Raw genomic sequence first — 27,890 nt, 5'->3', positions numbered from 1 at the left:
GCTTCCAAATGAAACCCAGCTCACCCCTGCAGTCAACCCCACCTCTGTCCCCAAAGGGTGCCAGTTGCTGTCTTATTGCCCACATATTACTTCACAAGCTGCTGAGAGTCTCAGAGACAGGAGAGCTGCACCACTGGAGTTTTAATTCCAAAGAATATGGGTGGCAGGAGGCAAACCTACCTCCTTTGCCCTCCTCTTTTAACTTTCAACCATTATATCCTGTAATGACCGACAATCCCATGAATGCCTCAAAATGGAGGTGGTACGGTTTTCGTGAAAATGCATTTGGTTAGCACCTTTTTGCAACACGTTTTTGTGCGCCTGATCACGCAAGGTGTGGGTGCTCCCCCTCCTCCAGTATCACCTGGAACCTGCAAATGTTGGAGGCTCACATCTAGAAATGAATACCCATCACCTGTGTTTGGAAGGACTGCCTCTATGAATGAGGGTCTGTTCTTAAAGCTGAGTTTAGCAGGGAGCGCACAAGGATTGCTCTTTTGGCCTGCTAGAACAAAACATCGCTTTTCTCTAGATGTCATTTGAGAAGAGCAGTTGTGGAGTTTCCTGGGACGGACTGCAGTGTCCTTCTTGGTACATGTATAATATTTCCAGTAAAAAGGACAATGAAAACAAAAACAAAAGAAAACTCATAAAAATCAATTTAACAAACCAAAAAGTTATTGAAAATTGTACAGGTTAGCAAAATTAGATTAGGGTTGAGTCAAACGATCTAAACATATGTGGAAAAGGATAGGTTTGGAAACCTATTAGAGACAACCAAGTCCCTGAGATTTCTCCTTGCTAAGCCATTCCTCCTTAAGCACACAAAGACATGGAAGATACATTGAGGTGCACCGCACACACACAAAAATAAGACGGGTATTTCCTCTGCATTACGGGAACATTTATGTACACTTCCTCTCTAGTTAAAATAAAATTTCATCGAAGTGAGCATTTTCTTGTGATGCATAGTGGGACCTCTACATGTGTTTAGAAGGCCATTTGTTTAGCTTACAGCAGTAGGTATGCCCAAGCAGCTTAGCCTGAAGATCAATCCCATTTTAAGTGGGGAGAAAGGTTTTTAAACAAGCCAGCTTCCAAAGGGTGATTTCACAAGCTGGTTGGCCTCCAGTTCCCAAACAAGATGGCCTAGCCCTAAGCTAGTCCTATTTCTAAAATAAATTAAGTGTTGAAATGTTCTGACTCCTCCTCTAAATATATGGCATTCATCCATGTCACATTCACACACATGTTTCTGGGTTAGTTACAACTTCCCCGTTCTTTTCGTCTTTCAGAAAGTGTTCCACTTCAATAGAGTCCACCTTGGCGTTTCCAGATTTGTTTAACTCTTCTCTTTCAGCGACATCTTCTTGTGTATGTGTTTCTGCTGGTTTTTTAATACAGAAGGCATTTCCTAAAGCCAGTACAAAAGCCGAAATGACCACTTCAACGCCAGCCATAATAAAAACAAACATATATTTGTGTGTTGCATCCAAGACTTTGCCTGGAAGAGAAAATTCACAGCTTCATCAACATGTTCAATCAAACCCATTTTCTAAGTTCCCAACTCTTTTAATTTGAAGAAACATTTTCAATAAATTTAGGAGCAAAAGCCCAGGTGAACGAGTACCGGTATCTTCCAGGAGAAGCCTTTCAGAGATCCAGTGAAAGGCTTATCTGAATAATAATAATGCCAGAAAATAATTGTGACAACGTTAATCTGGTTTGTGTGTGTTATGTGTTTTGGATTTTTATATTTTTCATTGATGCCCTGTATTTTATATTTGATGTCGATGGCCTCCTATGTTCAGCTGTGAGAAGGAGCAAAAGGCTTAAATAAATGAAATAAATTTGTGAATTCAGATCTCTCAAAAATGTTTAAAATTATTCCCCTTAGAATATTTTTTAATATAAAGCTGAACATCCCAGGAGACCCAGACTGGAGTTCCAAATGCATATGTGGTCCAACTTTAGAGATCCCTATGAATTCTGATAGCTCTTTATTTTTAACTTTCAGTATGGTACATGTGAGTGCGCTACTTCTTGGCTGATTGACAAAGGTAGCCTGTAACAACCACTCCACCTTGTCCCTGATCCTCAGTCTGCTCTTGCACATGTCTTTGCTCTTCTGAGCATGCTTCTGGGTACCAGTTGCCAAGAACCAGAGGAGTGGATAGTGTTGTATTCAAGTCCTGTTTCCTAATAGCCATCTGGTTGCCACCATGAGAAGAAGGCTACTGGACTAGATGGGTTACTGGTCTGATCCAGCAGGCTCTTCTTATGTTCTTAACATAGCCATAGGGCCAACAAATATGTAGGAGGCTTCAAAACTAAGTCTGTCGTTCATTTCCTCAAATAAAAGAAGTTGCTTCCCATGGTAATTGCCATCACTTTTCTGTCTTTCCCCATAAACCTGCCCCGTCCCTTAATTGACAAATAGCAAATGAACTGAATGTAACATTTACCTGCTGAAGGTGGTCCAATTAGAACGGCCATCGCCTCCATAAGGAGAACTAAACCGATGGCACTGGAAAACTTCTGTGTGCCAACAATAGCCATGAGAACTTCAAACTGAAGAGCACCAACCATTCCATAGGAAATGCCAAAGAAAATGCAGAAGACGACCAGTCCATTATAATTGTGGGCCATGGACCCCATGAGATCAGTAAAACCATTAAAAAGCATAGAAAAGCTAAAGAGGTAGACACAACGGGGCCTAACCCACTTCAAGCCAGCCACTATTCCACAAAGAGGCCGAGCAAAGATATCAATCATTCCAAGAATGGTCAGAAGTAAAGCTGATTTGCCATCTGGATACTTCAAATCCTTAGCATAGCTCACCACAAAGACCGGGGGTACAAATAAGCCCAGCACCATGATGGATGCAGCTACTGTATAGATAACGAAGCCACGATCTCTGAAGACACTGAAATCCAGTAGCTTTTTCTTTTTTTGCTTCTCAGGGGCCACTTGGGAAGCGTCAGGTTTTTTAGGAGCCTCCAACGGTCTCATCAGAGCTCCACAAACACAGCAGTTCAAAAGCAACCCCCCCAAGATGAGAAATCCTCCTCGCCATCCATATTCATGTTGTAGTTCCTGCCCCAAGGGTGAAAGAGCACAAAGAAACACAGGGCTTCCAGCTGCAGCCAACCCATTGGCCAAAGGTCGCTTTTTGCTAAAGTAGCGATTCAGCATGATGAGCGATGGCTGGAAATTGAGCGCCAGGCCCAGTCCTGAAACAGAACAGATGCCAGAGTTTAAATCTGGAACTACATTCAGCATATATAACAGGAGTGCTCTATACTGCAGGCGCTGCAGGTGAGCAATTCACAGCTCAAGATACAAAAATAGCCCAGGTATGGTTTTGGGTATGGCCAAAGACATCATAAGGGCTGCATGCTCTTCTCCAAACCTGTGCAGGAAGACTAGACTCATCTAACCAATATAACCAGCCTCATATAGCCAATATGCTTAAGTCTAATTAATGTATGAAAGGGTTAATACAATAGAGTAAGCGATCCTGCCAGGCTTAGCTGTGTCACTTCCTTTATCTTGGGAAGAAATGGGTAATCAAGCTTATTGTTGCCCCTCAGTCTACTGGAGAACCCCCAAAGAGATGTGAGCTGGTTGTTCCAGCTCAACCACAGGGCTCTCACCAACTACTTTTGAGTTCCTGTACCACAAATGTAGGAACTTTTACCACTTTGGAACTAAGCTAAGTTTTACCACCTGTGCAACTCTCCTGAATGTTGTATGGAAAAGCACATCAAGCTGACCTTTGGAGAGTTTGTAAGTAAAACATTTTTAAGTTACCAAAGTGTGGTCTTTTTCTCTGCTGGGGAAGTGGGAAACTTTGGAAGGAATTTAAAAGGGCACGTTTTAAGGTTTTACAGTCTATATTTCCATGAAACATGGAAAAGCATTGATCAAGTCTGGTAAGATTCACTGCATCTTGATTTCAATGGAAACTATAACCTGCTCATACCTGGACTAGCTCTTTTCACACATACAGAACCAGTCTTGCTTTGTGCCTATTTTAAGGGGAAGAAATGTTCCATTTTCTCACCCACCAAAAAAAAAGTAACCATAGTAATCACATAAATATGTGAGAGATCTCATTTGATTTCATTTTGTACCTGATACTTATCAACCACAGATACACTTGTGGGAATGAAGGTACCCCCCATCCTTTTTATAAGCATTTATGATTATTTGTGTTCATGGTGGTGGTGGGACACCTATACAGAATCCCTCTTTCAATACTGTTTCCACCAACAAAATTTCAGGGCGGATATACCACTTTATTTTCAATCAGTGCATGTTCTGTAACTTCCTGCTGAAATCCGGTATCTTTTCAAACCACAAGTGTTCCATGTTTCCCATCCCCACCCCTCCATCTCGTTGCGCCATAGTGCAAGGGTAGTGCTCCAGACAACAATAATGCAACAACACTGGGGAATCATCACTGAACAACAAATAAAACAGAATGGTGTGTGGACAGTCCAGTATAGATCCATCACTAATGCACTGGTGCATTGATGCAATCTTGCAGAACCCACCTGCAAAAACAAATCCAGTTTAGAGGGGCCCTACGACCAACAACAGACTCACGCTTGCAGCTACATGTGGACAGTTGTTAGCAGGGGACCTCAATGACCTGGCAGAGGAACCAAGAATGGTAACTGATGTTTGACTGCAAGGAAGTGAGAAGAAGCCTGAGGCCAGTCAAGAAAGAGAATGTATGTGGTAAAGGGACTGCTTTAGAAAATGTCAGGAAGTGGTAAGCAGAAAGGGCATTGTGAATGAGAGACCTACTTTATACCAGTGCATGCAACCTGAAACTACCATTTAAGAATGCCATTAAGGGATCAGTGCTCCCCTACATACACATCTCCCCACAAACACAAAACTAGCACATCAAAGAGAGGCTGTACCATGTGTCCCCCCCCCCAATTGGCTCACCCTCTCTCACAAGCTATTGCAACCAGTAGCGTAGCTATGTGTAACAGTCAGTCCACTGGCTGGTTCTTTGACACTGGCACTTACCGGTAATGACACCAGCAGTAAGGTAGACCTGTATTATATTAGTGGAGTAGGAAGCAGTGATCATCCCCGCTGAAGCACAGAGGCCTCCGACCAGCATAACAGGACGGCAACCAAACCGATTGACACACATACTGCACAGGGGGCCTGAACAAAAGAGACAATAGGTGAGATGTTTGTTTCTGTAACTGCCCAGATCATTAATATATCTTATCAGTTGCAGTTTGTATTTCTTCTCATAAGGCCCACCCAGATTCAGTTGTCTGAAGACCTTGAGTCTGAAGACGTCAGATTCTATTTTCCATCTCTCTTTTCCATTTGACCAAGGTTCTAGATCGGGGTCAGCAACCTGCGGCCCATGGACCAGATACGGCCCACAAAGACCGTTATACTGGCCCACAAGCTGCCTGCAACCTGAGCCACCCGCTCTGCAGCACAGCGTGGGGACTCGCTGAGTGGTGCTGGAAATGGCATCTGCGCACACGCAGATACCAAAAACCGCATCTGCGCATGTCCAGACGCCGAAAATTGCTTCTGCGCAGATACGTTTTTTGGCATCTGGGCATGCGCAGAAGTGATTTCTGGCATCGTGCTGCGCCAGTCCGGCCCACGGACACTCTCTGTGGAAGTGATCCGGCCCATGGCCAGTAAACCTTGCCGACCCCTGCTCTAGATTGCTGGTCCTTACCCAACACATCTGAAGGATACTTGAGAACGTTAGCTTTCTTTTTTTTTATGTGTACAGATACTGGTGGCCTTCACGTTTCCATTATAAACCCCACCCACCTGCCCCACTCCTGACACCATTTGTGATACCAGGGATGGAGCAGGTACCAATGTGACTACCAAGGAACTATCGGGAGCTTAAAGCAAGCTCCTGATGGTTCCTTTGCAGTAGGTCAGTGTGAGTTGGAGCCCAATGGATCAATGTGAGTTCAAGCCTGTCAGTGAGTTTAAGCCCAGTGGATCTATTGTGCAACCAAGTTCCCCTTGGAGAATTTAATCATGTGGCTGACCCCTGCAGAAAGCAGGCTTGAACTCACTGCCCATAACATAAAGTGAGTACCATGTGGGTTGTCACACCCTCCTGCCAAAGTTGTCCCATCTGGCCCCAAAAGGTTCTCCACTCCATTTTAGATCATATTCAGAGAGCTTATTCCAGTTCCACTGCCACCTGAGCCATGACAGGCGATCACTAGGAAAGGATCCTTTTCAGTGTGGCACCCCAGCATTAGAACCAGGCACCTACATGGATGTTTTCCCAGCACCTGGTATTATTATTATTTTGAACTTTTTGACTTGTGCTGGTCTGTTTTATTCCGACTTGTGTATTTTAATGCTGCCTTTACAGACTTGGTTATTTTTAATGAACTTGTTTTCTTGGTTTGAAGAACAAACTATTTTATTGTAAAAGCCACCCTGGTGATTTGATTGAAGGGTAGGTGGGGTATAAATATTAAAAATAAAATAAAATACGAGTGCTATACTTCTTTGATGTATTTACTACCCCAGTTTTAGAATGTAGTAAGGGAGGCGGGTGGCACTGTGTGTTAAACCACAGAGCCTAGGGCTTGCGGATCAGAAGGTCGGCGGTTCGAATCCCCACGACGGGATGAGCTCCCGTTGTTCGGTCCCTGCTCCTGCCAACCTAGCAGTTCAAAAGCACAAAGTGCAAGTAGATAAATAGGTACTGCTCCAGCGGGAAGGTAAACTGCATTTCTGTGCGCTGCTCTGGTTCGCCAGAAGTGGCTTAGTCATGCTGGCCACATGACCCGGAATCTGTCAGGGGTCCCTTTACCTTTCACCTTTAAGTACTTACCTGTTCCATAAAGCATAGCCAACAGAATGGAGGAGATCCACGCGGTGTCACTATATCCAACACCAAATTCCCGGATAAGCTCTTTAAAGAAGACGCTCATGGCCTTTGGGAAGGCATAGGAGAATCCCGTGATGACGAAGCACCCAAAGAGAACAGCCCATCCCCAGCCGCCATCTGGGGCTTTAACTCCGCTAGCACCATCGTCAACCACCACAGCTCCCATGATGAGATTTTATCTGTTTCCTAAGACATAAAAAAAAATTATTTAAACATTCCATCAGTACCATAAGATATGATCAGCTCAGTCTTGGTTATGCAATGAAAATTTTTAATACATTGGGGTCCATAAAAGCAGACCTTATCGAAGGCAAGGCTAGCTTTTTAGATGGAGTGGTCTCTTATGCAGAAGAAGGTCCGCCCTATTCCCAGCAGTGGTGACTGGTGCCCATTGGGATCAGTAGGGTGGAAGGCAGGGAGATCAACAGACAGAGCCAACTTGCTGAGTTCTATAAGGCCAGCACTGAGACTAAGGTAGAGGAAGCTCTGACAAGCAGTGAACCACTCTTGGACTGGTTGCAACTAAGGAGACAGACAAATGGGGGCTAGCAGATGGCAGACTGATGGGACAGTGACCCATTCTCCCTAGTGGACCAGCCCCCACTGTCCACCACTGTTATTATTGCATTAACATCTGTATAGCTGTGTACTTAGAGAGTGGAGCAGAAAAGTCCTTTTTGAGCAGGATTTGCACAAGACAGAAATGGGATATTTATAGAATTATAGAATTATAGAGTTGGAAGGGACCCTGAGGATCATCTAGAAGTCCAACCCCATGCAATGCAGGAATATGGAGCTGTCCAGTATCCGGGGGCGAACCTGCAACGTTGATATTATCAGCACCACTCTCTAACCGACCAAGCTCTCCTTGTTATCTATCTATCTGATGCAGTAAGTGTCCAGATGTGTTTCTCCTATGAATAGATCTTCCAAAGGACAATTTCCCCCTGGCTTCACCCAATTCATTTTGGATGAATACTACATAGCAGAGTCGTTTCCTAAACCAGTGACAACTGTAAATGTCAGCATGTAAAATGTGTATGAATACAGTACCATTAGAACAGAGAGCTGTGCCCTATTCAGAAGTTAGACTTACGTGTAAGACCACTGCAAGTACACAGCTGCACATAGTCTCCCCCCATCCCATATGGGCATTCTGTGAAGGTAGACATTCTCACTGTACAGTCATACCTCGGGTTATGTACACTCCGGGTTGCATACTTTTCAGGTTACGAACTCCGCTAACCCGGAAGCGCAACCCGACACACACACAATTTGCGCATGTACAGAGCGTTTTTCACGTTTTTTCGGTCTGCGCATGTGCAGAACGAATTGTTCAGGTTACGTCCTTTTCGGGTTACATACTGTAACCCGGAACAGATTAAGTACGTAACCCGAGGTACCACTGTATGTGGGAACTACTGGTACTTGGCACAGGCCTGCTCACACAATGGTCTTACGTACATCCTTGACGCCTATCAATCATTTATTACACGGTCACAGACTTGTTAAACTGTAAGGTCTAAATAATGCTTTAGTTGTTTGGTTTTATTAATATTTTTCCAATCATTAAATATGTGGATAAATTTATATACCCACATTTACAAACAGTGGCAAACTTTAACTCTCCCTGACCTATTTGTTTAGGCAGAATTTTCCAGGCTCATAAGATTCATTGACGGCTTTGTTTTATTATTTATTGATACTTTGCTGAATGTTTTGTTGATGGATTCTCCTTTTCAATCAGTGTATTTCTTTGTATTCCTGATCATAATGCTTTATATAGCAAAATAATTATTATTATTCAAGGGGATAAAGCACTGCACAACTTTGATAAGACATCTGAAAGCAGCCCTGTGCCAGGAAGTTTTTAATGTTTGACATTTTATTGTGTTTTTATATGTGCTGGAAGTCACCCAGAGTGGCTGGGGGAAACCCAGCCAGATGGGCAAGGTATAAATAATAAAGATTATTATTATTATTATTATTATTATTATTATTATTATTATTATTATTATTATTTCCCTTTCCTTTTTAAAATGATCTTATTGTATTTAATGTAAATTGTTTGAGGATCTCACATATTAAGCAGTACATAGACATTATTAATAAAATAAATTAATACCTATATTGTTAATTCTATTTCTTTTGTTTAATAAATTTATCCAGAACAGATTAACTTTCTATTTGGCTAATGGCAAAAATCAATTAAAAGTCCTCAGCTTCAGAAGGGTCAGGAGCTCAGCGGTCGTGCTGCTTTGTATGCATAAGGTCTCAGGACCACAGCATCTCCAGTTTAAAGGATCAGGTAGCAAATGATTTGGAAGACCTTTCTCTTCCTGAGAGCTTGGAGAGCTGCTGCCAACCAATTCAAAGAATACTGGACTAGAATAGTCTGATTAGGTACAAGATAGCTTCCTATGTCCCCACACGCTACCAGTCAAAGAACAAAGGCAGTGGATTCAGTTATTTGCTGGATTAAATAGGTCTATCTCTAAGCAATACCTACCTATTGCTTGCAAGACAATGGCCATGAAATTATTACATGCTATATGATTCATTTGACCCTGCAAGAGCTGCGTATGAAGTCAGACTTGATGTCTAGACGGCTGGGTGATGAGTATGTGATCATCCAGAGTCCTTTCTGTGACATTTAGGCTCAGTGCTGCACAATTTGCAAGAAACCATCTCACGGTCAAGCTCCAGAAATAAACCTGGCAGAGCCTTCCAGAGCAGATCTATTGCATGAAGCTGCTCTTTCAGGAGGAAAACATCCAAATGCTTTTCCTTCATCATCTCTGCTGGAGAGGATTCGGTTACAACAAATACACAGGCTGCCTTCAGCTGCATAGAGTTAGAACATGAAACCAGCATGAAAACAACACTCCGATTATAAATGGCATGATCCAAAGAATGGGCAACACGCTCCATGTGCCCAGGGAGACTTTGGGCCTTGAACAGCAAAAAACGGTCACCTTTCGGGGGAAAAAAGGGAAGGAATGCTGAAGATGCCCACATTTTGGTAAGTGACATTATTGTACTGTAAGGCTTGCTGTTTATTACTGCAACAAGAAGAGTGAAAATTATTTTTCCCAGTACAGTATCATGCAGATCCTTACCCAATCTACAAGGAAACCACATTTTCTGGCACTGATGTATGACTTCCTGTACGTACTCCTAACGTATATCCTCTGAGTTTCCGCTAGTGAACTTACAGTAAGGGTTATCTGAGGTCCCTCCCTTAACTGCCCAATAGAGTTTATGTTCTTGTCAATCAAATATCCATCAACAAAATGTCCAAGTAGGCAGATGGGCTGTTAAATCAATCGGTGTTTAACAGCAGTATTGGGGGGGAGGTTTCTAGAAAAAAAGGGTTGGATTTGAACCATCACTCACTATCACAAGAAGCTGAAAAATAAAAATACTAATAAGGGAACAAATGCCTAAGTCCATCTGAGTTATTGCTTTAGTGAAGTGGGAGGGAGAAAAAGCAGTTTTCTCAAAAAGAAGCCCCTGGCTTTCTCACATGTACCGCCTGCCTGCCAATTAAATTCTTTGGCAATTCATCATGGTATTGCTCCCGAACTGTAGCTGCAACAGCCAGCACTACATAATGCTTTTATCAGGTTTTGTTTGTATATGCAAGAGTACCAGGTGATTTGCTTTCTATCTGGCATGGATGCACTTTCCAGGGACAGCAAATCTATATCTGAATCTAAATATATATTAGCCCCAGACAGCTTCACTAAAGATAAACAAAAGCACTCAGTACCCATAAGCCATCGGGTCTTGCTGCAGGAGACCTTTATGAAAATCCTTTCCCCCCCCCCCTCCTCTCAAAAACAGATCTGGTATTGGAGGAGATAAGCTATTCTGTCCCCATAGAAACTTGCAGCCATCCATGCATACACCTACTCACAGCCAGCTGCTCGTTCTTCTCCTGCACCGTTCTGCCTGACAGCCACTCAGGCAGAAACCCAGCTAGCAAACTTCCCTAGGTACATAGCATATGAAGAAGACTTGGCATTCATCATCACATCAGTCATTCATCGGTGACAGGGTTCCTTCCATCCCCCACCCTGAGCCCTTTCTCACTTCCAAAATGCAGCCATCTGCCTGCCAAGCAAAATGACTTAAGGCAGTGGCTCCCAACCTCTTCGCCCAGCCCCCAGCCCCGCAGGCCACTACAAAATTGCTGTGGGCCTCAGAAGATCACTGAAAGATTTTTTCTGTCTTTTGTGGTAATGGTGTTGCACTTTGCTAGGTGCTGCTTTTATTTCTCACCCTGTATTTAAATTGTAATACAATAAAATGCAACAAATAAAAGCAATAAAAATGGAATTAATGAATGAATAATGTGGACACGCTATGGACCACCTGAATGAAACCCTTTGGCAACTCCTGACTTAAGGGACTTTCTTCAACTGGATATTTTGCCATCCTATCCTCCATCCCCAGGAGTAATCTTCATACCTGAAAATCCTCTAGCCAGGATTTTTATGAAGTACAACACTCTGACTTCTAGCAACGCAGCAAGGTAATGATCTCTGACCTGTATCAACCACTGTGCATTGCTTTCTTGCTTGCCTCTTCAGGTAAGCCAGCAGCTGATAGTTGGGTCATTGAGGGAAGGGGACAGTCTTTCAAAACAGAAGAATATCTTGGCGCTGGAGAAATTATGGGGAATTGATGTTTTTGCATGGCAGTGTCTTAGTAATGGGACTTGTCTCCTGCTCTCCCCCTTCATCTACACTTCATGCCGTTTAAATCACTGGCTGTGAAAAGAAAGCACTGCCTTAGGGCTGCTTTAATGAATGCTTGGGAACATTTAAGGAGGTGGGATATGCAAGTGCCCTGTGTTTTGCAAGTGCTAACTGCAAAAAGCATGTTACATCATCCATTTTGAAAGAGCTCCAGTGGTTTCTAACTTTTTGCCAGTGTGGAGTCTTAACCTTTCAGGACATAATGGCCTGGACCAAGGATACCTTAGGTATCACCACCCACCCACCCACCCACCCACACCCACACACACACTTAGGCTCAGGAACGTATCAGATACCTTCTAGCCTATGGAACTTGCTATCTACTCAGTTTCCTCAGATTCACAACTCGTATCTGCTACAGTTGTGGGATTATAAACTTTCATTCACTGCTCTTCTTTTATCTGTTGTATCAGGCATGTCCATCTGGTCGATCGCGATCTACCGGTTGATTGCGGGGCGTCCCTGGTCGATCCTGGTCTATCATGTGATCCTGAGTGATCCCCCCCCCAAAATAAAAAAATAAAAAGCTCAACAACTTAGGCAATTTCTCCCCCCCAAAATAGCTCAGCAACTTTGCCCCCCCCCAAAAAAAGTTCAACAACTTTGGTCAATCCAATGGGTAGATCACTGCCAGTTTTTTTATAGTGGGAGTAGATCGCAGTCTCTTGGGAATTGGACATCCCTGTATTATACCAACCATCTCATCATTCAAAAACATCCCTATTCCCCATCCTCCTTTGTTTCATCTTCAACTCAACTTCCAGGTTTTACCTTATAAAATGTGGATGTTCCTCCTTTCCTTTCCTTCAGATCAGCTCATTTTCTCCTTCCACATCTTCAAACTCATTTTCTCCTCTGCCTACAAATAAGGTACTGAGGTTGCAATACAGTACCCAGTTTTCTGGGCATGAATGCCATTGAATTGAATGGGGCTTCTGAGCAGACAGTCTAAGATTGTGCAACAAATGTCCTCTACAGGAATAAGAATTGGTGTAATGTGTAACCAGAACCTCTGGCCTTTACCAGAATTGTCTACCTATAAATCCCTGCCCATTTCCCCCTCCAAATCACGTAACACTAATTTTCTACTGTGCATATTCTTGCCAAGACAATTATACAAGAGTTCATTAATTTGTGTGATTTGTCTCTCATTTAACACATTAAATGAAAATGAATTATGAACTCCCATGTGGATTTCAGCAGAACACGGATGCCACTTTCCAATTAAGGCTAAGCCTATTCCTAGGAGAGTTTAATTCAAGAAAACACATTTTTAAAGGGAAATGGCACATGGGATTTGCTTTAATCCAGAACAAAAGACATTTTCCTCCATTTTCCTGTATTGTTCCCCATACAGATTCTGTCATATCAAGTTACTCTTTACCAGTGCAACAAAAGAGACAATTCGCGATGAGCAACAGTGGCTAAAATCTCACTGTAGGATAGAAAACGAGAATGGGGGACAGGGGAAGGGGACAGCTGTGTCCACTATCTGCCACTACAAGAGCCACTACTTTAATCAGTGAAAGCTTCAGGGGTTGTAAAATTCGGAAAAGCCACCCAGGATTTTCCCAAACCCTGGAGGTGGGGAGCATATTTCTGGTGCCTGGAGATATAGAAACATCTTAACACAAGTGAGCATAATGTATGAAAGGAGAAGCTGACTTCTGGCTTTTCCTCATTCATCCATTATATTTTGGTGGCCAGAATGTTGCTACTGCACAGTACAATTAAAATACAAAGGAACAAAATTCTATTTAGAGATCTACGTCCTAATGTATCCCCCAGACTATGCAGCTCCTTCAGCAAGTCTGGCTTTTTTTTGGGGGGGGGACCGTCCAGTACAACTCTTGCAGCCTATGCATGCTTAATTAGAAGAAAATCCCAGCCATTATCGTGGGACATGCTTCCAAGAAAGTGTGCACATATTGAGAATATTAAGGACAATAAGAAGAGCCCCGCTGGATCAGGCCAATGGCCCATCTAGCCTAGCACCTTGTTCTCACAATGGCCAACCAGGTGAGCAGCACATCAGAGTGATCCGCAGTCTCCGATAATCAGAGGGGTACCACATCCAATATTGGTAGTACACAAAACCATCATGACTTGTAGCTCCTGGCAGCCTTATCCTATGAGGAAAATCTCTGTGCAGATTGTGCTGAGCAGGGGGCTTTAATTCCACTTTTATTGCACACAGATCACCAGGGAGTTCAGGTACCGCACATGCGTTGTTGTTTTCTCCCCGTTGTCTCTGCAAGCAGGAGCAGGGACTGCCCCAAGGTCACGCAATAAGCTTTATGGTTGAGCAGAGATTTAAAACCTGCATCTGCCTGGCAAATTTCAGCACTCCTATCTCATAACGCCAGCACTGGCTCTCCTGTACGTTCTGCAGAGCTGTGGTGTTATTACGCAATAAAGTACGGCCATTTCAAAGCAAGCAGAGTTATGTAATGTCTGTGCTCTCTGCACAGTAACCAGCATGCTACTGGCACTGAAGGGACCTTCCAATAGTAAGAACAGGAGGGTTCTTTTAAAAGCATATTAATTCTAGTCTACTAGGTATGAGTTACAGATGGTGTACGTTGACACTGAATGAGAGGGACTGGATTAATGTACAAAGCATTAGCCTTGGCTGCAGGTTTTTTAATTGGACCTCATTTTAAAAGCAACTAGAATTTTATCTCTATAACATCTTATAGGGGGACTTCAGTGCCCACTTTGCATATGACCTTCAAAATTCCCAAAGGCCAGTCCTGCATGCAGGGCTAGAGTCAGGGCTTGCTTACAGCGAAGCTCTACTAGCAGCTATTGTGAATGTCAGGACTATGCGCCTGTGAAGACATGCAGGGATTATATACCCTTGAAATGGGTGCCCTCATCCACTTACCAAATAGGGAGCAGGATTTGGGTCAAAAATGAGGTTTCTAGGGTGGCTGGACCACCTCTCATTTTAGAAAAGAAACAAGGCAAGCTGTGCTTCACAGTCCCACAGAATTGTTGTTGTTGTTCAGTCGTTCAGTCGTGTCCGACTCTTCGTGACCCCATGGACCAGAGCACGCCAGGCACGCCTATCCTTCACTGCCTCTCGCAGTTTGGCCAAACTCATGTTAGTAGCTTCGAGAACACTGTCCAACCATCTCACCATCCCACAGAATAGGAGGTAGTCAACTTACCAAAGGCTTCATAGTGCCATTTAAAAAACCACCAGTCTTAAAATACCTTAAACACCAACAGATGTATTGTAGCATAAAATATGCTGTTGTACTGTTATTCTACCTGTATTTTTATTGTCTATTTTATACCTAACTTTGTTTTGTTTAAATAAAAGTGTTAAAATAAAATTTCGTGGACTAGTACAACCCACTTCATCTGATACATTAAGTGTTCTCAGTTGCCAGACGGATAAACAAACAAACACACACAGGTAAGTGGGGAAAAGTTACACACCAAACATCAAGCCGTGTAAGGGGTAAAGTCTGCATTTTTTTATGCAAAGCTGCAAAGGCGGCATCCGGTAGCGGAAAGCTCTTACGAGGATCCTCGGATCACGATGGATCCAGGAGAGATCTGAGAGGAGGAGGTGCATCTTGGGGCGGAGGGGGCTCCGCTTGGAATGCGGTTCCAATTGGGCTCTGGCTCCACCCTGGAGCCTCCACGCCCAGACCACGAGGGCTGCCGGCACAGGCTGGCTACAGCACTTGGGGACGTCTTCCCGCATGCAGACGTGCAGGACGTGACAGAGGGGCAGACCGGAAGTGCCGGCTGCAATTACCAAGAAATACACGCGCTCACCTCGTGGTTGAGCCGGGGAGAGACAAGGGGGGGGCGGGGGAGAGAGAAGAGAGAGAGAGAGAGAGCGGGGCACTCGCTCTCGCATTCCCTTCCCTGTCGAGAAAGCGCGCGTAGCCTCAGCCATCTGTGGGAAAGAAAGAAAAAAATCAACGCACACCTTCTCCCGCGAAGCCGATTTTAAGATCGTTATCTCGGTAGCCCAAAACCTGCTTCAGAACCAGCGAACACGCACGCACGCGGAAGCAACGCTTGGCAATGTCTAATTGAGGGTCAAGTTACAATTACAGAAACAAATAAAAACAACTGTCCGATCAGCTACATGCCGTTACCAACCCCGCAGCCGTTAAGTGGTCACATAATAAGGATATTTAGAGGAGAAAAGTCGCGTGGGGGACGGGGGACGACTCCTCTCCATCATAATAATCCAGCCGATCTGCAGATCTGAAGGAAATCCAGGGAGATCCTTATTTTGTTACCCCTCTCTGGCCGTTAAGGAAGTAAGGCACCAGCCTCTCTAGCCTCTGAAAGTTTAATGGCTTTGTAGCCAAGGCTACCCACGCGCCTTTATCTGCTCTAGGTGGCGTTTCCAACAACAACATCGCCGTTATACATTTAAATGCTTTTTAACCCTTACGATTCAATCCATATACAAGAAGGGAGGGAGAGAACTGAACTCACTACTGTTAGGAGCCGAGCTCGATCTCTTAACGGGCTGAAGCAAATTCAGTGAGGACGCTTTTTAAAATTCAGCCTCCCGGGCTCTTCAGTTTGGGTAGCGTAACGCGATGGATGAGACTGTCAGAATACAGAACATCCCAGAGCTCCATGGTCCATTCCACAGAATACACAGAAGGCGGCTTCCCAAACTGTCACAGGGCGTCTTATTTTTCAAACGCTGATCTGGCAACAGCGGTTGCCTAAGGTCATCTGCAGCCAACCCTGGCTCACCTTTACTTCTTGTTGCAACTGCACCGACTAAGCAACCAATGGCTACTTTTAGAATATAATATTCCTCTTGGCGAGAGCTGCCCAAGGGGAGAGGGAGAAAGCGAGAGAGAGAGAGCACGTGCACAACAAAAGGCCGGAAACAAGCGCATTACTGCCGTGTGAGACGTTTTCACAAGCTTCCCCCCCCCCCATCTTTATTTCCCCAATTCTCCTTGCCTGCAATCTGAATATAAAACCTACACCTGCTGGAATATACACACAGTTTAAAAAAAAAATACACGCCCTTTAGATCGCATATTAACATTTACAAGCAGCACCCTATGTATTAAAAAAAGCATTCTTATCAACGTTGGTTAAAAACACACAAACGCATATGCACGCTGTACTCTTGACATCTCTCTCTGTTGCGCTTGGCAAAGTGGTCACATGTAGTGATCCAGCCAAGTAGCTTCCCCTCAGTCCTCATTCACACAAGCGCATATTACAAACCAACACACAAATACTGGGTAACCTTACCAACTGAAAATGGACAAAAAGCAGGCTCCAGAAGTGTGCTTCTGCTCCCCAGCCTGTTGCCTAGAAACAAAAGAAGGAACAAATGGGGATGGGATGTACTAGCATTCACTTCAGGTTGACTCAGTTGTGAGTTGTTCCTGAGGGCGTGCTTCACATCCTGCCTCTCACTATACATTGGACCCAGAAATCACATGAAACAGCTCAGGCCTATTGCTTTCTCTTAACTCCCTGTGTAGGTAGGAACAAAAGAAGTTGTGGCTTGAGTATGCAAAGTAGTTTGTTCTCCCTCCTCTTTCTTGCCTGTGTAGCACTATATCAGGAAGTAAAACTATAATGCCCTGTTGCTGTTTTGCTTGGTTTGGGTCATTTTGATAAAATAAAGCAGTATCAACTGTGACTTTAACCTACATTGGCAATAAGATCCATAGCTTAGATAACATGACTCTTCTTTAAAAGAAAAGAATGAAGAGCATAGAGAAGACAACAAAAGGAAGTGCTGTAATCCTTTTTCAAAATAACTTATTGAAAATCTTTCCATATTTCACTTAGACTTGTCAACAAATTTCAATTATGTCCTAGGCGATTATACATTTTTTGTTCAAGCTTATTCTGTGGCAGAAATCCAACAGCCAATTTAATATCACAGACCGACCCTCTCTGTTCCTAATGTACTTTGTTGATAAGAAGTTAAAACCAGTATTATACCATTAGCTTATAATATAAATATATTAATCTACACAAATCAACCACAGTTGAAGTACAATTCTGGTCACCTCACTTGAAAAAGGATATTGTGGAGCTGGGAAATGTTCAGAAAAAGGCAAACAAAATCAACAAAGAAATGGAGCAACCCCTCTATGGAGCTGTTTAGAGAAAACTATATATGAGGAGATATGATAGCAGTGTGTAAATTATGCATGGTGTTCTGGTGTGTGTGCCATCTGGAGTAGGGCGAGGGTCCTCCCCCCATGAATTTTCAAGGAGGAGGCATGCTTCCATCACACGGCCCCAGCCCCCTCAATTGCAGGGGCAAGGTGGCATGTTTGATGGTGCTGAAAAAGTGGGTAAGGAAAAGTTCTCCTGGATTCTCATAACTCTTGAACATGTGGGTAGCCGATGGTGCTGAATACTGGAAGATTCAAGATGGACCAAAGGAAGCCCTTCTTCACACAATGCACAGTTAAACTATGGAATCTGCTCACACAAGAGGCAGTAATGGCCACCAACTTGGAAGGCCTTAAGAGATTAGACAAATTTGAAAAGCAGACAAACTAACCATGAAGACTATGTTCCAGCTCCAGAATCAGAGACAGCATGCCTCCATATGCCAGTGGACGGGAAATTGCAGGGGGGGGGAGTGAATGCTGTTGTGATCAGGTTCTGCTTGCAAGCTTTCCATGGGCATCTATCTACCTGAGCTGGCCACTGTGAGAACAGGATGCTGGGTTAGATAAGCCATTGACGTGACCCAGCAGTCTCATTTTATGTCCTTAGTATAGAGCTACTTGATAATAAAAACGGAAGAAACAACATTAAGGGAGAAGGCAAATATTAACTTATTTAGGGGCCACATCACTGAGTCTAGTGTAGGTTTCTTCCGATTGTTTTCTTTTTATAAGATCAGATGTAATCTTCCACAAATGAGCATTGTGGGGATGGGCTTCCTAACCTCCCCACTAGCCTTTTTATTGTTAAAAATTCCTCTCAAGTTGCTTTATGGCCTGCAGGGGGCAAGTTTGGGAAGGTAGTTTTAAGCAAACAAAAAACAAAAAAAACCCTATTCAATGGGAAAGGGTTCTCAAGTACTTGCTGATGCAACAACTTAGAGGTTTGCTAGGGGCAAAATACTACGTGACACCATTCAGGAAGTCAGGCTGCTCTTTGTTTCATAAATTAACTTTCACCTTGAGGAACCCAGACACACCCGCAATTACACTCACATATGTGTTTCTGGAGAGACTCCCTAGCCTAAACTGCATATTCACCATGTATAAAATAAAACTGTAGTTTGTACATTGAAGGTGACTCCTGCATGCAACGAAGTGCTAAAGAATGGCTAACACAAAGTGGCTATATGTAACACTGATGGTTATATGTTTGTGTGTTTCTTTAGGGTTGTTATATTGGGTGCTCTAATTGTGCTTAATAGGAAAAAATCCAATTTGTTCAGAACTGCAGACTTAATTTCCCAAATGACAAGTGGTCACTACACGCTAAACTAAGGAACAGAGTACTTATTTACCTTATTTTCAAAAGCTAGAGAATGCCAGAGGCGGGATATAGTTAATCTTCCAATGAAATAGCCCATGGCCTTCAGCTACAGCCCATCACCACTCAGTAGAGAATGATGTCCCACTGTCAGCATCAAAATAGAATTCTGACTAGTCAACATTTGTTCATGGAATGGAGGAAGAGACTATCTTGTCCTTAATCTCAGGTAACAAAAGATGTGGCTTCCTTGCTGCTATACTTCTGCTATGAAACCAAGGTGGAGAACCTGTGGCCTTCTGGATGCGGTTACCGTAACTAAAACTCTCCTTGCTTATCTAGTGTGGGTTTTAGTAATATTTTGCATATTTAAATTAATATTACATGGCTTTATTGGGTTTTTTAAAATTACTTCATGTGACACATTGTCTAGTGTTTTCTGAAACTTATGCTTTAAATGTGGTCTCTCTTTTTAAAGAATAAGTAAAAAAGAATCACCCCTAGCCAACATGACCAACAGTCAGGGGTGAAGGGAGCTGCAGTATGGCAACATATGGTGGGCCACTTGTGAGGTTATGCACTTCTGAGGTAGACACTTAACTTGGTTATTTGGGGGGGTGTCCTGTTGTCAGACATTTATAGTAATCAAGGTGTCTGGAAATATATGTGTACCAAATTTCCCCCCCCCTTTTTGTTGTTGTTTATGGGATATCCCAGTTATGGGATAACTGTGCCCTGGGATTGAATAAAACCTGTGGAAGGGTGAATGGATACATAGTTTTAACTTTTTCGTGTACAAAATGCCTTGCAAGCTTTTTCTAATATTGGGTGACATCCAGTGATGTCTGCCAACTTTCACAACGGAAACCTGCTTGCACAATGGGACTTCTGGTTTCTCTCTGCCAGCTTCCCTCAAAATCTGCTCTGTAGGGTCCCACAACCCCAGATTATGCAGGTGCAGAGAGGAGGAGGAGAGAATAGAGAAGCATAAGCAAATGACCACTCTTGCTACGCTGTTGTTGTTCAAGTCGTTCAGTCGTGTCCAACTCTTCATGACTCTTTGTACGCTGGATTCACACAAAAAGACCATAGCATACATATGCTAGGTTGAAACACAGTAATTCCTCCTCACCATGCTAAGGAGGAATTCAAACTGATGCTCACAGGCCCAAGCCCATTGTATAGCACTGGTCTCTCCCCTATAACTTGATGCTATATGCTACTCTGTCTGACATTCACTGGACCACAGCACTGCTAATCTGTGAGCTCCACTTCCTGATTAGCAAAGCTGACTTTCCACTACATCTGAAGAAGTGTGCATGCACACGAAAGCTCATACCAAGAACAAACTCAGTTGGTCTCTAAAGTGCTACTGGAAAGAATTTTCTATTTTGTTTCGACTATGGCAGACCAACACGGCTACCCACCTGTAACTTTCCACTACAACTTTTACAAATAATTCTAATTCAAACTGAAATCTGTGGAGATAGAAAAAAAGACATTTGGTCCGTCTCCCACAGAGGCATTATTTGGCAGCTTTGTATTTCTGAGGCCAGAGCTTGGTCCACCTCTGCAGGGACATCACTTCATAGATGTCAAAAGAAGCCTTTGTCTCTGCCACTGGTGACCTTTGTTATTTACCAGAGGTTAATCCTCCCCTGCTCCACTTCCATCCTCTTTCAATATCCCCCTTCTCTTGAAGCAAGCGTGTGGTTCTTCTGCCATCCCCCGTCCTCTGCCATCTGCCCTTTTGGTCCTGTTTGATATCAGGTTCCATCAACCTACTACTCAAATCTCCTCAGTTCCTTCCTTCTCTTTCACCTACTATCCACAGCATATCCTCAGGCTTTTACTGAGTGATATTTACACACACACACACACATGAAATTTTCTCCATGCTGAAAAGCAATCCACACACAGAATCTCAATAATCTTTACAACAGAAACAAAAAGTTATACAGTACTGTATTTATGGGGGTGCTAAAAGGGAATGACTTAACAAAATGTCCCAGTTGCTTTCTGGCTTAGCTAAGATTCATGCTAAAGAGGTATGGGTTTCATCAGTGGGTGGGTGGGTAGGAGGCAGACTGTGAACCCTGTGTGCACTGAATTGTGTTCCAAGATGGAGGAAAGGTGGAGTGCAATGTACTAATCAATACAGTGCATATTTTTTTAAAAATAATAATTAAATACTGATAATGGAGTATGCCACAAGCAGATAGAGAAGACAACCAAAGTACTGTGTGGGAAGAGATTGTGGAGAATATGTGTAGCCAGATCAATCCATGTGTTTCAAGCAACAAGTATACTGTCACATGGTGCAGAATCTCAGATGCTTCCAGAAGAGTAAGCAATCACCAGGAGGGTTGGGGAATAGACAGAGATTCCTCCATATCTCAACATTAATTAGTTAGACCTTGGAAGGCCAATTGGTAGACCACCCGTTCCAGAGCTAGACCTGCAGCACATGAAACTGGAGATTCATTCCCAGTGTCTGATTCTCCTCTGCCCCCTCCCCAACTCCAAAATTCCTTCTCGTGGAAACTTGCCAAAGCCCAGCTGTAGGAATCCTAAGATTCCCCTGCCCCCCCCCATTACTTTGTGTGTGGTTGATTCATTGCAATTAGAGGGGGAGTTGCAGTTAGCAATAACTTTTTTTTTAACCTGCCCCAAGCCCTTGGGATGAGGTGGGTTGTACATGGAATAAACTGAATTATTAAATAATTAAGCAATGAATCATTAGTTCAACCTCATCCCAAGGAGATCACTTCTGCAATTAAAAGGTGGGTTTGAAATGTCCCATGGCACCTTTTGTTTTATCACATGGGTATAATATAGTGAAATAAATTAATGGCATATATTTACAGACTGTATAACCTAATAATGTCAACAAATGAAATAAATGCACATACACACATGTTCTGGACCACTACACCACCTGCAATGTAAAGAATGGGGCTTTTGTGGCAAGGAAGGCAGCTAGGCTCCCTGGACATATCATCACTGCCACCACCCCAACACCCATCAAGACTCCTCAGCTCTTAACTTGAGTATGAAATGCAAAGCCCCTTCATGACCACCCAGCCCAAAAGGCTTTTAGCACTTCGTTCAACTGCTCTCCTTTCTTTCATGAGAAAGAGGAAGAGTAACCAATCATTGCAATGACTAAAAAAAAAATTCCAATTATTCTTTTTTTTAAAAAAAAAAAAATACCCAGTACAGTTCAAAGATGTTTTATACTACTGTACATGCAGATGGTGCTTGACTACCAGGATTGCAAATCTCAAAATTCAGCCTGGAACTGGAAACCAGTCAGTGTCCTCCTTGCTGGCTTCATGCATAATTGCCTGCAGGCTTTTCTGCTCTGGTGGACACATTGGGGGGGTGGGGGAGGCTGTTTCCTAGCAGTTGAGTGCACAGATCCATCAGATAGGCCAGAAAGCCATTATTTACGTTACTAGCTTTGCACTTTTTTCATTTAAAGCATCCAAAAAAAGAAAGCTGCTGTTTGCTACTGTGCGGGAGTCATCCTGACTATATATTCAACGTACTAAAAACTCATGCCTTCAGCTCTAGAGAGTAAGAATTCAGTCCCTTGTTCCCCAAACTGGCAATACGAAGGTCATTTAATACCTCCAATTAATTGCTCCCATCCTACAAATCTCCATGCCAGATGAGTAAAGGCCCACATGTCCATGATCACTCTGAGCTTACCGGATTGTGCCGCTTACGAAGCTCAAGTTACTCACGTGCACAAATGTTTGCATAGCATTGATCAGAGCTGAAGTCATGGGGAGAACCGAATACTCCCTGGGAGAAGATCTACTGATGGCGGTGTCATTTTACAGCGAGAGTAGAACTGCACTTTAGATGATGCCACAAGCTATGTAAGTCTACCTCTCGAGAATTTCCCCTCCAGAAGAAGCAGCCTGTGTTATATACTGTACAGGGCATGGAAGTTGGGGAACCACATTAACAGCCCCAAACCCAGCGGGTCCTAGCTACCTACTGGACCATTCCTCATGCCATCAAACCACTTTGGTGGTTTGGCAAACTGCTTAGAGAATGTTTTGAGTATTAAAGCAGTATATAAATAAATGAAAAGCAAGAACGTTGCGCTACCAGCTTCATAACTGATTCAGTGTAGTGTAATGGTTAAAGTGTTGGACCTGGGAGACCAAGGTTCAAATCCCCATTCAGCCATCTGGGTGACCTTTGGCCAGTCATAGTCTCACAACTTAGCATACTTCACAGGGTTGTTGTGAGGATATAAATGGGGAGGAACTTGAGCCATTGATGCCACACCACATTGAGCTCCTTGGAGGGAAGGGGGGATATAAATGTGATGAATAAATAATAAATCTACAGCTTCACATTTTTACTGTCATTTTATTTAGAGTTATTCTCCTTTCTATTATTATATCGTTATCATTACAGTTGACAGGAAAGCTTAGTAAATTGTTGATCTATAGTGTTTGTAAAGGGCTTAGAAATATGTTAGTTAACCCAAAGACCAAATCTGACTTCATACTGGGTCCTCAGATTGCTGTTCCACAACCCCATCATAGTAAATATACACACTTATTTTGAAATATAAATAACTTCACCACAGTGGGCTTTCCAAGTGAATAATGGAGGATGTAGCTGCAGCACAACCTAATTACTGTCATATGCAGCTAAAAAAAAAATCAATCTAATGTCACCAGTACTTCAAACAGAAAAGGAAAAGAGTACCAACAGAGATGTCAGACTTGATATTGCTTAATAGGGAAATGTTGCTGTTGCAATTCAAGACAAGAGCCAGTCAAACAGCACAGGCAGATATAAGCAGCTTCGCCTTTGTGTTCTTTACAATTTCATGTTGTTGTTTTTTTAAATTAACATACCAAAGCAAAAAAGCAGCAAAATAAGAAAGAAGTACAATCGTGCCCATATCATTTGTTTACAACATCTATGCCCAGGGAGGCGCATTATTTCAATTCCAAGCAAATGCCCTAGATCCGTCAAAAACATTGGATTAAATTAGATCAGTAACTGGGCACTGGCCGGAGGAGCCAATCAGGCCCAAGCTGACTACAGAGATGGGCTGAGATTGATTCCTACAGATAAATGATGTTTTAAGGGAATCATTTACCATAGCCGGGACAGTGTGTACAGAGAAAAAGCACCTTGGAATCCGATCCAAGGATGTGGAATGGATACTAGTCCAGGTGTGTGGAGGACCATCTAAACACCAGAACCACATGCCAACCAGAATGCCATCTAGAACCAGAACTCCTTTTCAAATGGCACAGTTCAGGTTGGAAACAAGAGCACAGAGGAGTACCTCTGAGGGATAAAAGCGTCCTCACACAGCCCACCTGGATCATCTGGGAGTGGGGAAATGGGTTTCAGGGTAAGCCTTCCAAGTCTCTTGCTGATTTGAGCCGGATAATCTCTGAAACTAGAGATTAAACGTTACCCATCTTCCCGTTGTCCAACCTCTCCCCTGATAAACAGGCGCGCGCGAGGTTTACTCCTTGTTTCCCAGCCCAGGTCCTTCCCTCCCTGTCTGTCATCCCTTCACAAGCGTTTAAATCCCTGTGACATTTAAGGAAACTGGATCTCGTTGGAGGCCCACCCTCCCCTCCTCATCTCATGCGGTGCGCCCAGAAATCGAGTGCTCCTGTGACGCAGCTGAGCATCTTCACCAACTAGAGATCTATCTATTCTAGGCCTTGTTCTGGGGTGTTTGCTGATGTTTAGAAAGGCGCAAACACCTTTCAGCACCCTCCTCTGAGAAGAGCCGGACTCCTTGTGCTGCTCCGAGTCGGTCTCGCTGAAAGAGGGAGGGAGATGCGCTCGGGAAGAGAGAGGCGGAAGGACTGAACGCCTGTTTTAAAAAGGCTGTCTAAATGTCCCGATGAGACTGGCTTTCGCTTGGTCCCGACACAAGCATCTCTCCTGGGCAAATCTCACTTAGCCACGGAGCTCCTTGGATCAAGGATGCGCGGGAGAGAAATGAATCAACTTCTCCAGGAGGAGGAGAAGTCGGAGCCAGACTGCTCAGGGTGGCCAGGACGCCTGGCGCTAGATGCTGCTGCTGGGACTGGGAAATGAGGGCAATTGGACAATACGGTGCCCAAAGGGGCTATGCCTGAGCCTTACGGAGGTCTGTCCATGGGATGCGCCCCCGCCGTCCTGCAGACCTCCGGCTTTCACTTCCCCACCCTCCTGTCGCGCGCAGACAGCTGCCTACTTCTTCCCCTGCTCAGCTGGTCTCGCCGAGGCCGGGCCAGGAGTATCTCTGGGAGGCAGCCGCGAGAGAAGGGGGCAGCGATGGGGCGCGGGGGACCCGCACCAGCCCTGAGTCATGCACAGCTTCGTCAACACCAAGCCCGCCAGGCGAGAGTCTCTCCGTCCGCCCGGCGCCTCCATCTCCCTCCGCAAGCGCTGGAGCAAAGGAGACCCGGCGCCGCTCCTTTCCAGCCTTAAGCCAGCCCTCGCCTCCGACCCGCCCAGATCCGAGCAGGTGCCGCCGAGCGGCAGATCCCGGCGGGCCAGGACGGCGCGCGCACCGAGGTTGTCCCCCGAGCGCCACCTGCGAGAGCCCCTGGCGGGCGACCCGGGCAGACGGTCCCTTAGCGCGCGCGCGCGCGCGCTCCCCATCAGCATCTCCCGCCGCGCGCAGCTCGCTTACCTGGGTATCTCGGACCGCTGGGCTGGGCTGGGCGGCAGGCAGGTTCGGGCGTGGCTCCGTCCCCGGGCGCGGCGGGTTCGGTGGTGCGGTTCCCTGCCGTCCTGGGGCGATGTAGCGCCTGTAGCTGGAGAGCCGCGCAGCCAGCTCGGCAGGAGAGCGCGTCAGAGAGGCCGAGGGAGCCAAGCCGGGGCCACGCCAGCCGGGTCCTAGCGCCTCCCACGGGCTGCTTTTTTCTCCGGGCTGCTCTCGGAGGGGGCGGGGGGCGAGAGGCAGCGTGGTCGGTGGGAGCACGTGGGCGGCGACTCCTCCGTCGGGGCGAGACCGGAAAAGAGGAGCTGTGAGCAAGAAGACCTAGGGGTAACATGGCGGAAAAACAGAACTCGGCTTGCCCCCTGGAGAAGGGTGGGAACTCAGGGAGCTGATAGTTGGGCAATGCCATCAGGATCAGGGGACTGGTGGGCTTCATTAACGTGTGAAATTCTGGATCCCGCCAAAGTTTTGTGCTGCGAACCTAGCATTTTGGGCCAAAAACCCAACCTCATCCTATTTGACTCCAAACCAGTGCCAAAGTACTCTGCTGGTTTTGTGCCGTTGCAAACCTCGCTTAATGTGCCCCCCCCCATGAGTAATTGACACTCAATCAGAGCATATAGACACGGATATGGCGATGCAGAAAGTGGAGAGGTGTATAAACACAGTGTATTACATCAGAACCAGAGGCATCATAGATCAGGGGGCAGGATAGAACCATAGGCACCAGATTGGTTCAAAACCACAGCCAGAATGACATTGACTGACAGAACTGGATTTGAACATTTAGGATACAGATAACATTTAGGAAACATCTGAAGGCAGCACTGTATAGGGAAGCTTTTTAAGGTTTAATGTTTTACTATGTTATATATGCTGGAAGCCACCCAGAATGGCTATGGCAGCCCTGTCAGATGGACGGGGTACAAATAAATTACTACTACTACTACTACTATTAACTACAAGCCAGAAATGGAGCAGGCGAAGAACAGAAGCAGAGAAATCTGGACGAGCGTAGTGCTAAGGGAATTCATTGTAACAATAGTAGGACCTTCTTGATTTAGGACCAGACCCAGCTCAACTCTGGTGCAGTTTCAGAATCAGAAACTAAAGGGAGTCGTCCCTAGCTATCCACCACCAGGTTGCCTAAATGCCAAAGGTAAGACAGTCAAAGTTCTCAAGTCAGCTTTTGGTCAAGAACTGAGCGGATTTCAGGTTTATCCAGGATGCTAGCCAATTAATGTGTGAAGACCCAGAACTGTCTGGAATTAGGATTACATACCTAGGACCCAGGATTCAGGGCAGAGAAATGAAAATACTTCTTCGTACACCACATGGTTTAAACTATAGAATTTGCTCCCACAAGAGGCAGTGATGCTGGCCACTAACATGGATGGCTTTAAAAGAGGATTAGCTGAGTTAATGGAGGATAAGGCTGCCAATTACTACTAGCCGTAATAATAGCAATGCTCACACTCTATGGTTGCAGGGCAGTAATGCTTCTGAATATCAGTTGCTGGAAACTGCAGGAGGGGAGAGTGTTGTTGTGCTCAGGTCTTCCTTGTGGTTTTCCCACAGGCATCTGGTTGGCCACTGTGAGAAAAGGATGCTGATCCAGCAGCTCTTATGTTCTTAAGACTACAGTGGTACCTTGGGTTACAGACGCTTCAGGTTACAGACTCTGCTAACCCGGAAGTAGTACCTCGGGTTAAGAATTTTACCTCAGGATGAGAACAGAAATCGCGCGGCGGTGGTGTGGCAGCAGTGGGAGTCCCCATGCTAAAGTGGTACCTCAGGTTAAGAATAGTTTCAGGTTAAGAACAGACCTCCAGAACGAATTAAGTTCTTAACCTGAGGTACCAATGTAGTAAAAAAAACTTTTGCAGCAGTTTTAGACCAAGAAATGTGATTTGCAGAGCCAACACATATACAATGTAATGACATTATTTGGCCTATCCCTCCTACTCTGTGTAACTCCATAGTGGGCTCCTCTTTCCTTGAATTAAGGAGTTTTTGAACAGCACCTACACAGGGA

General features: G+C 44.5%; 1 protein-coding gene across 4 annotated transcripts; it reads right to left on the bottom strand.

Moving 5' to 3' along the window:
• Window positions 1-202: 202 nt before the first annotated feature.
• SLC16A3 (solute carrier family 16 member 3) lies at window positions 203-25,910 on the bottom strand. Of its 4 annotated transcripts, none has more exons than XM_033139129.1 (5): window positions 25,845-25,910; window positions 6,863-7,107; window positions 5,047-5,190; window positions 2,466-3,233; window positions 203-1,504 (listed from the first exon to the last, which is right to left on the bottom strand). In XM_033139129.1, exons 2-5 carry the CDS (start codon window positions 7,083-7,085, stop codon window positions 1,242-1,244), a joined length of 1,398 nt encoding a protein of 465 aa, XP_032995020.1. In that variant the 5' UTR covers window positions 7,086-7,107; window positions 25,845-25,910; the 3' UTR covers window positions 203-1,241. The 4 variants fall into 4 exon arrangements, with proteins under 4 accessions (XP_032995020.1, XP_032995021.1, XP_032995019.1 ...); XM_033139130.1 differs by having other exon boundaries at window positions 6,863-7,105; window positions 25,826-25,870; XM_033139128.1 differs by lacking the exon at window positions 25,845-25,910 and adding an exon at window positions 16,939-17,114 and having other exon boundaries at window positions 6,863-7,105.
• Window positions 25,911-27,890: the final 1,980 nt, after the last annotated feature.

This window comes from Lacerta agilis, chromosome 2 (genome assembly GCF_009819535.1).
Source record: "Lacerta agilis isolate rLacAgi1 chromosome 2, rLacAgi1.pri, whole genome shotgun sequence".
Taxonomy (NCBI): domain Eukaryota; kingdom Metazoa; phylum Chordata; class Lepidosauria; order Squamata; family Lacertidae; genus Lacerta; species Lacerta agilis.
The sequence above is the reverse complement of the archived record's forward strand: the minus strand, read 5'-3'. Positions and strand labels throughout refer to the sequence as shown.

What these genes read in the sequence shown, in the direction of transcription:
- SLC16A3 (XM_033139129.1), bottom strand. Translation starts at nt 7,085, where the DNA reads ATGGGAGCTGTGGTGGTTGACGATGGTGCTAGCGGAGTTAAAGCCCCA. An exon ending in GGCTATGCTTTATGGAACAG is followed by an intron (nt 5,191 to 6,862) that starts GTAAGTACTTAA and finishes TCTTTTGTTCAG; the next exon opens with GCCCCCTGTGCAGTATGTGT. An exon ending in TACTGCTGGTGTCATTACCG is followed by an intron (nt 3,234 to 5,046) that starts GTAAGTGCCAGT and finishes GTTCTGTTTCAG; the next exon opens with GACTGGGCCTGGCGCTCAAT.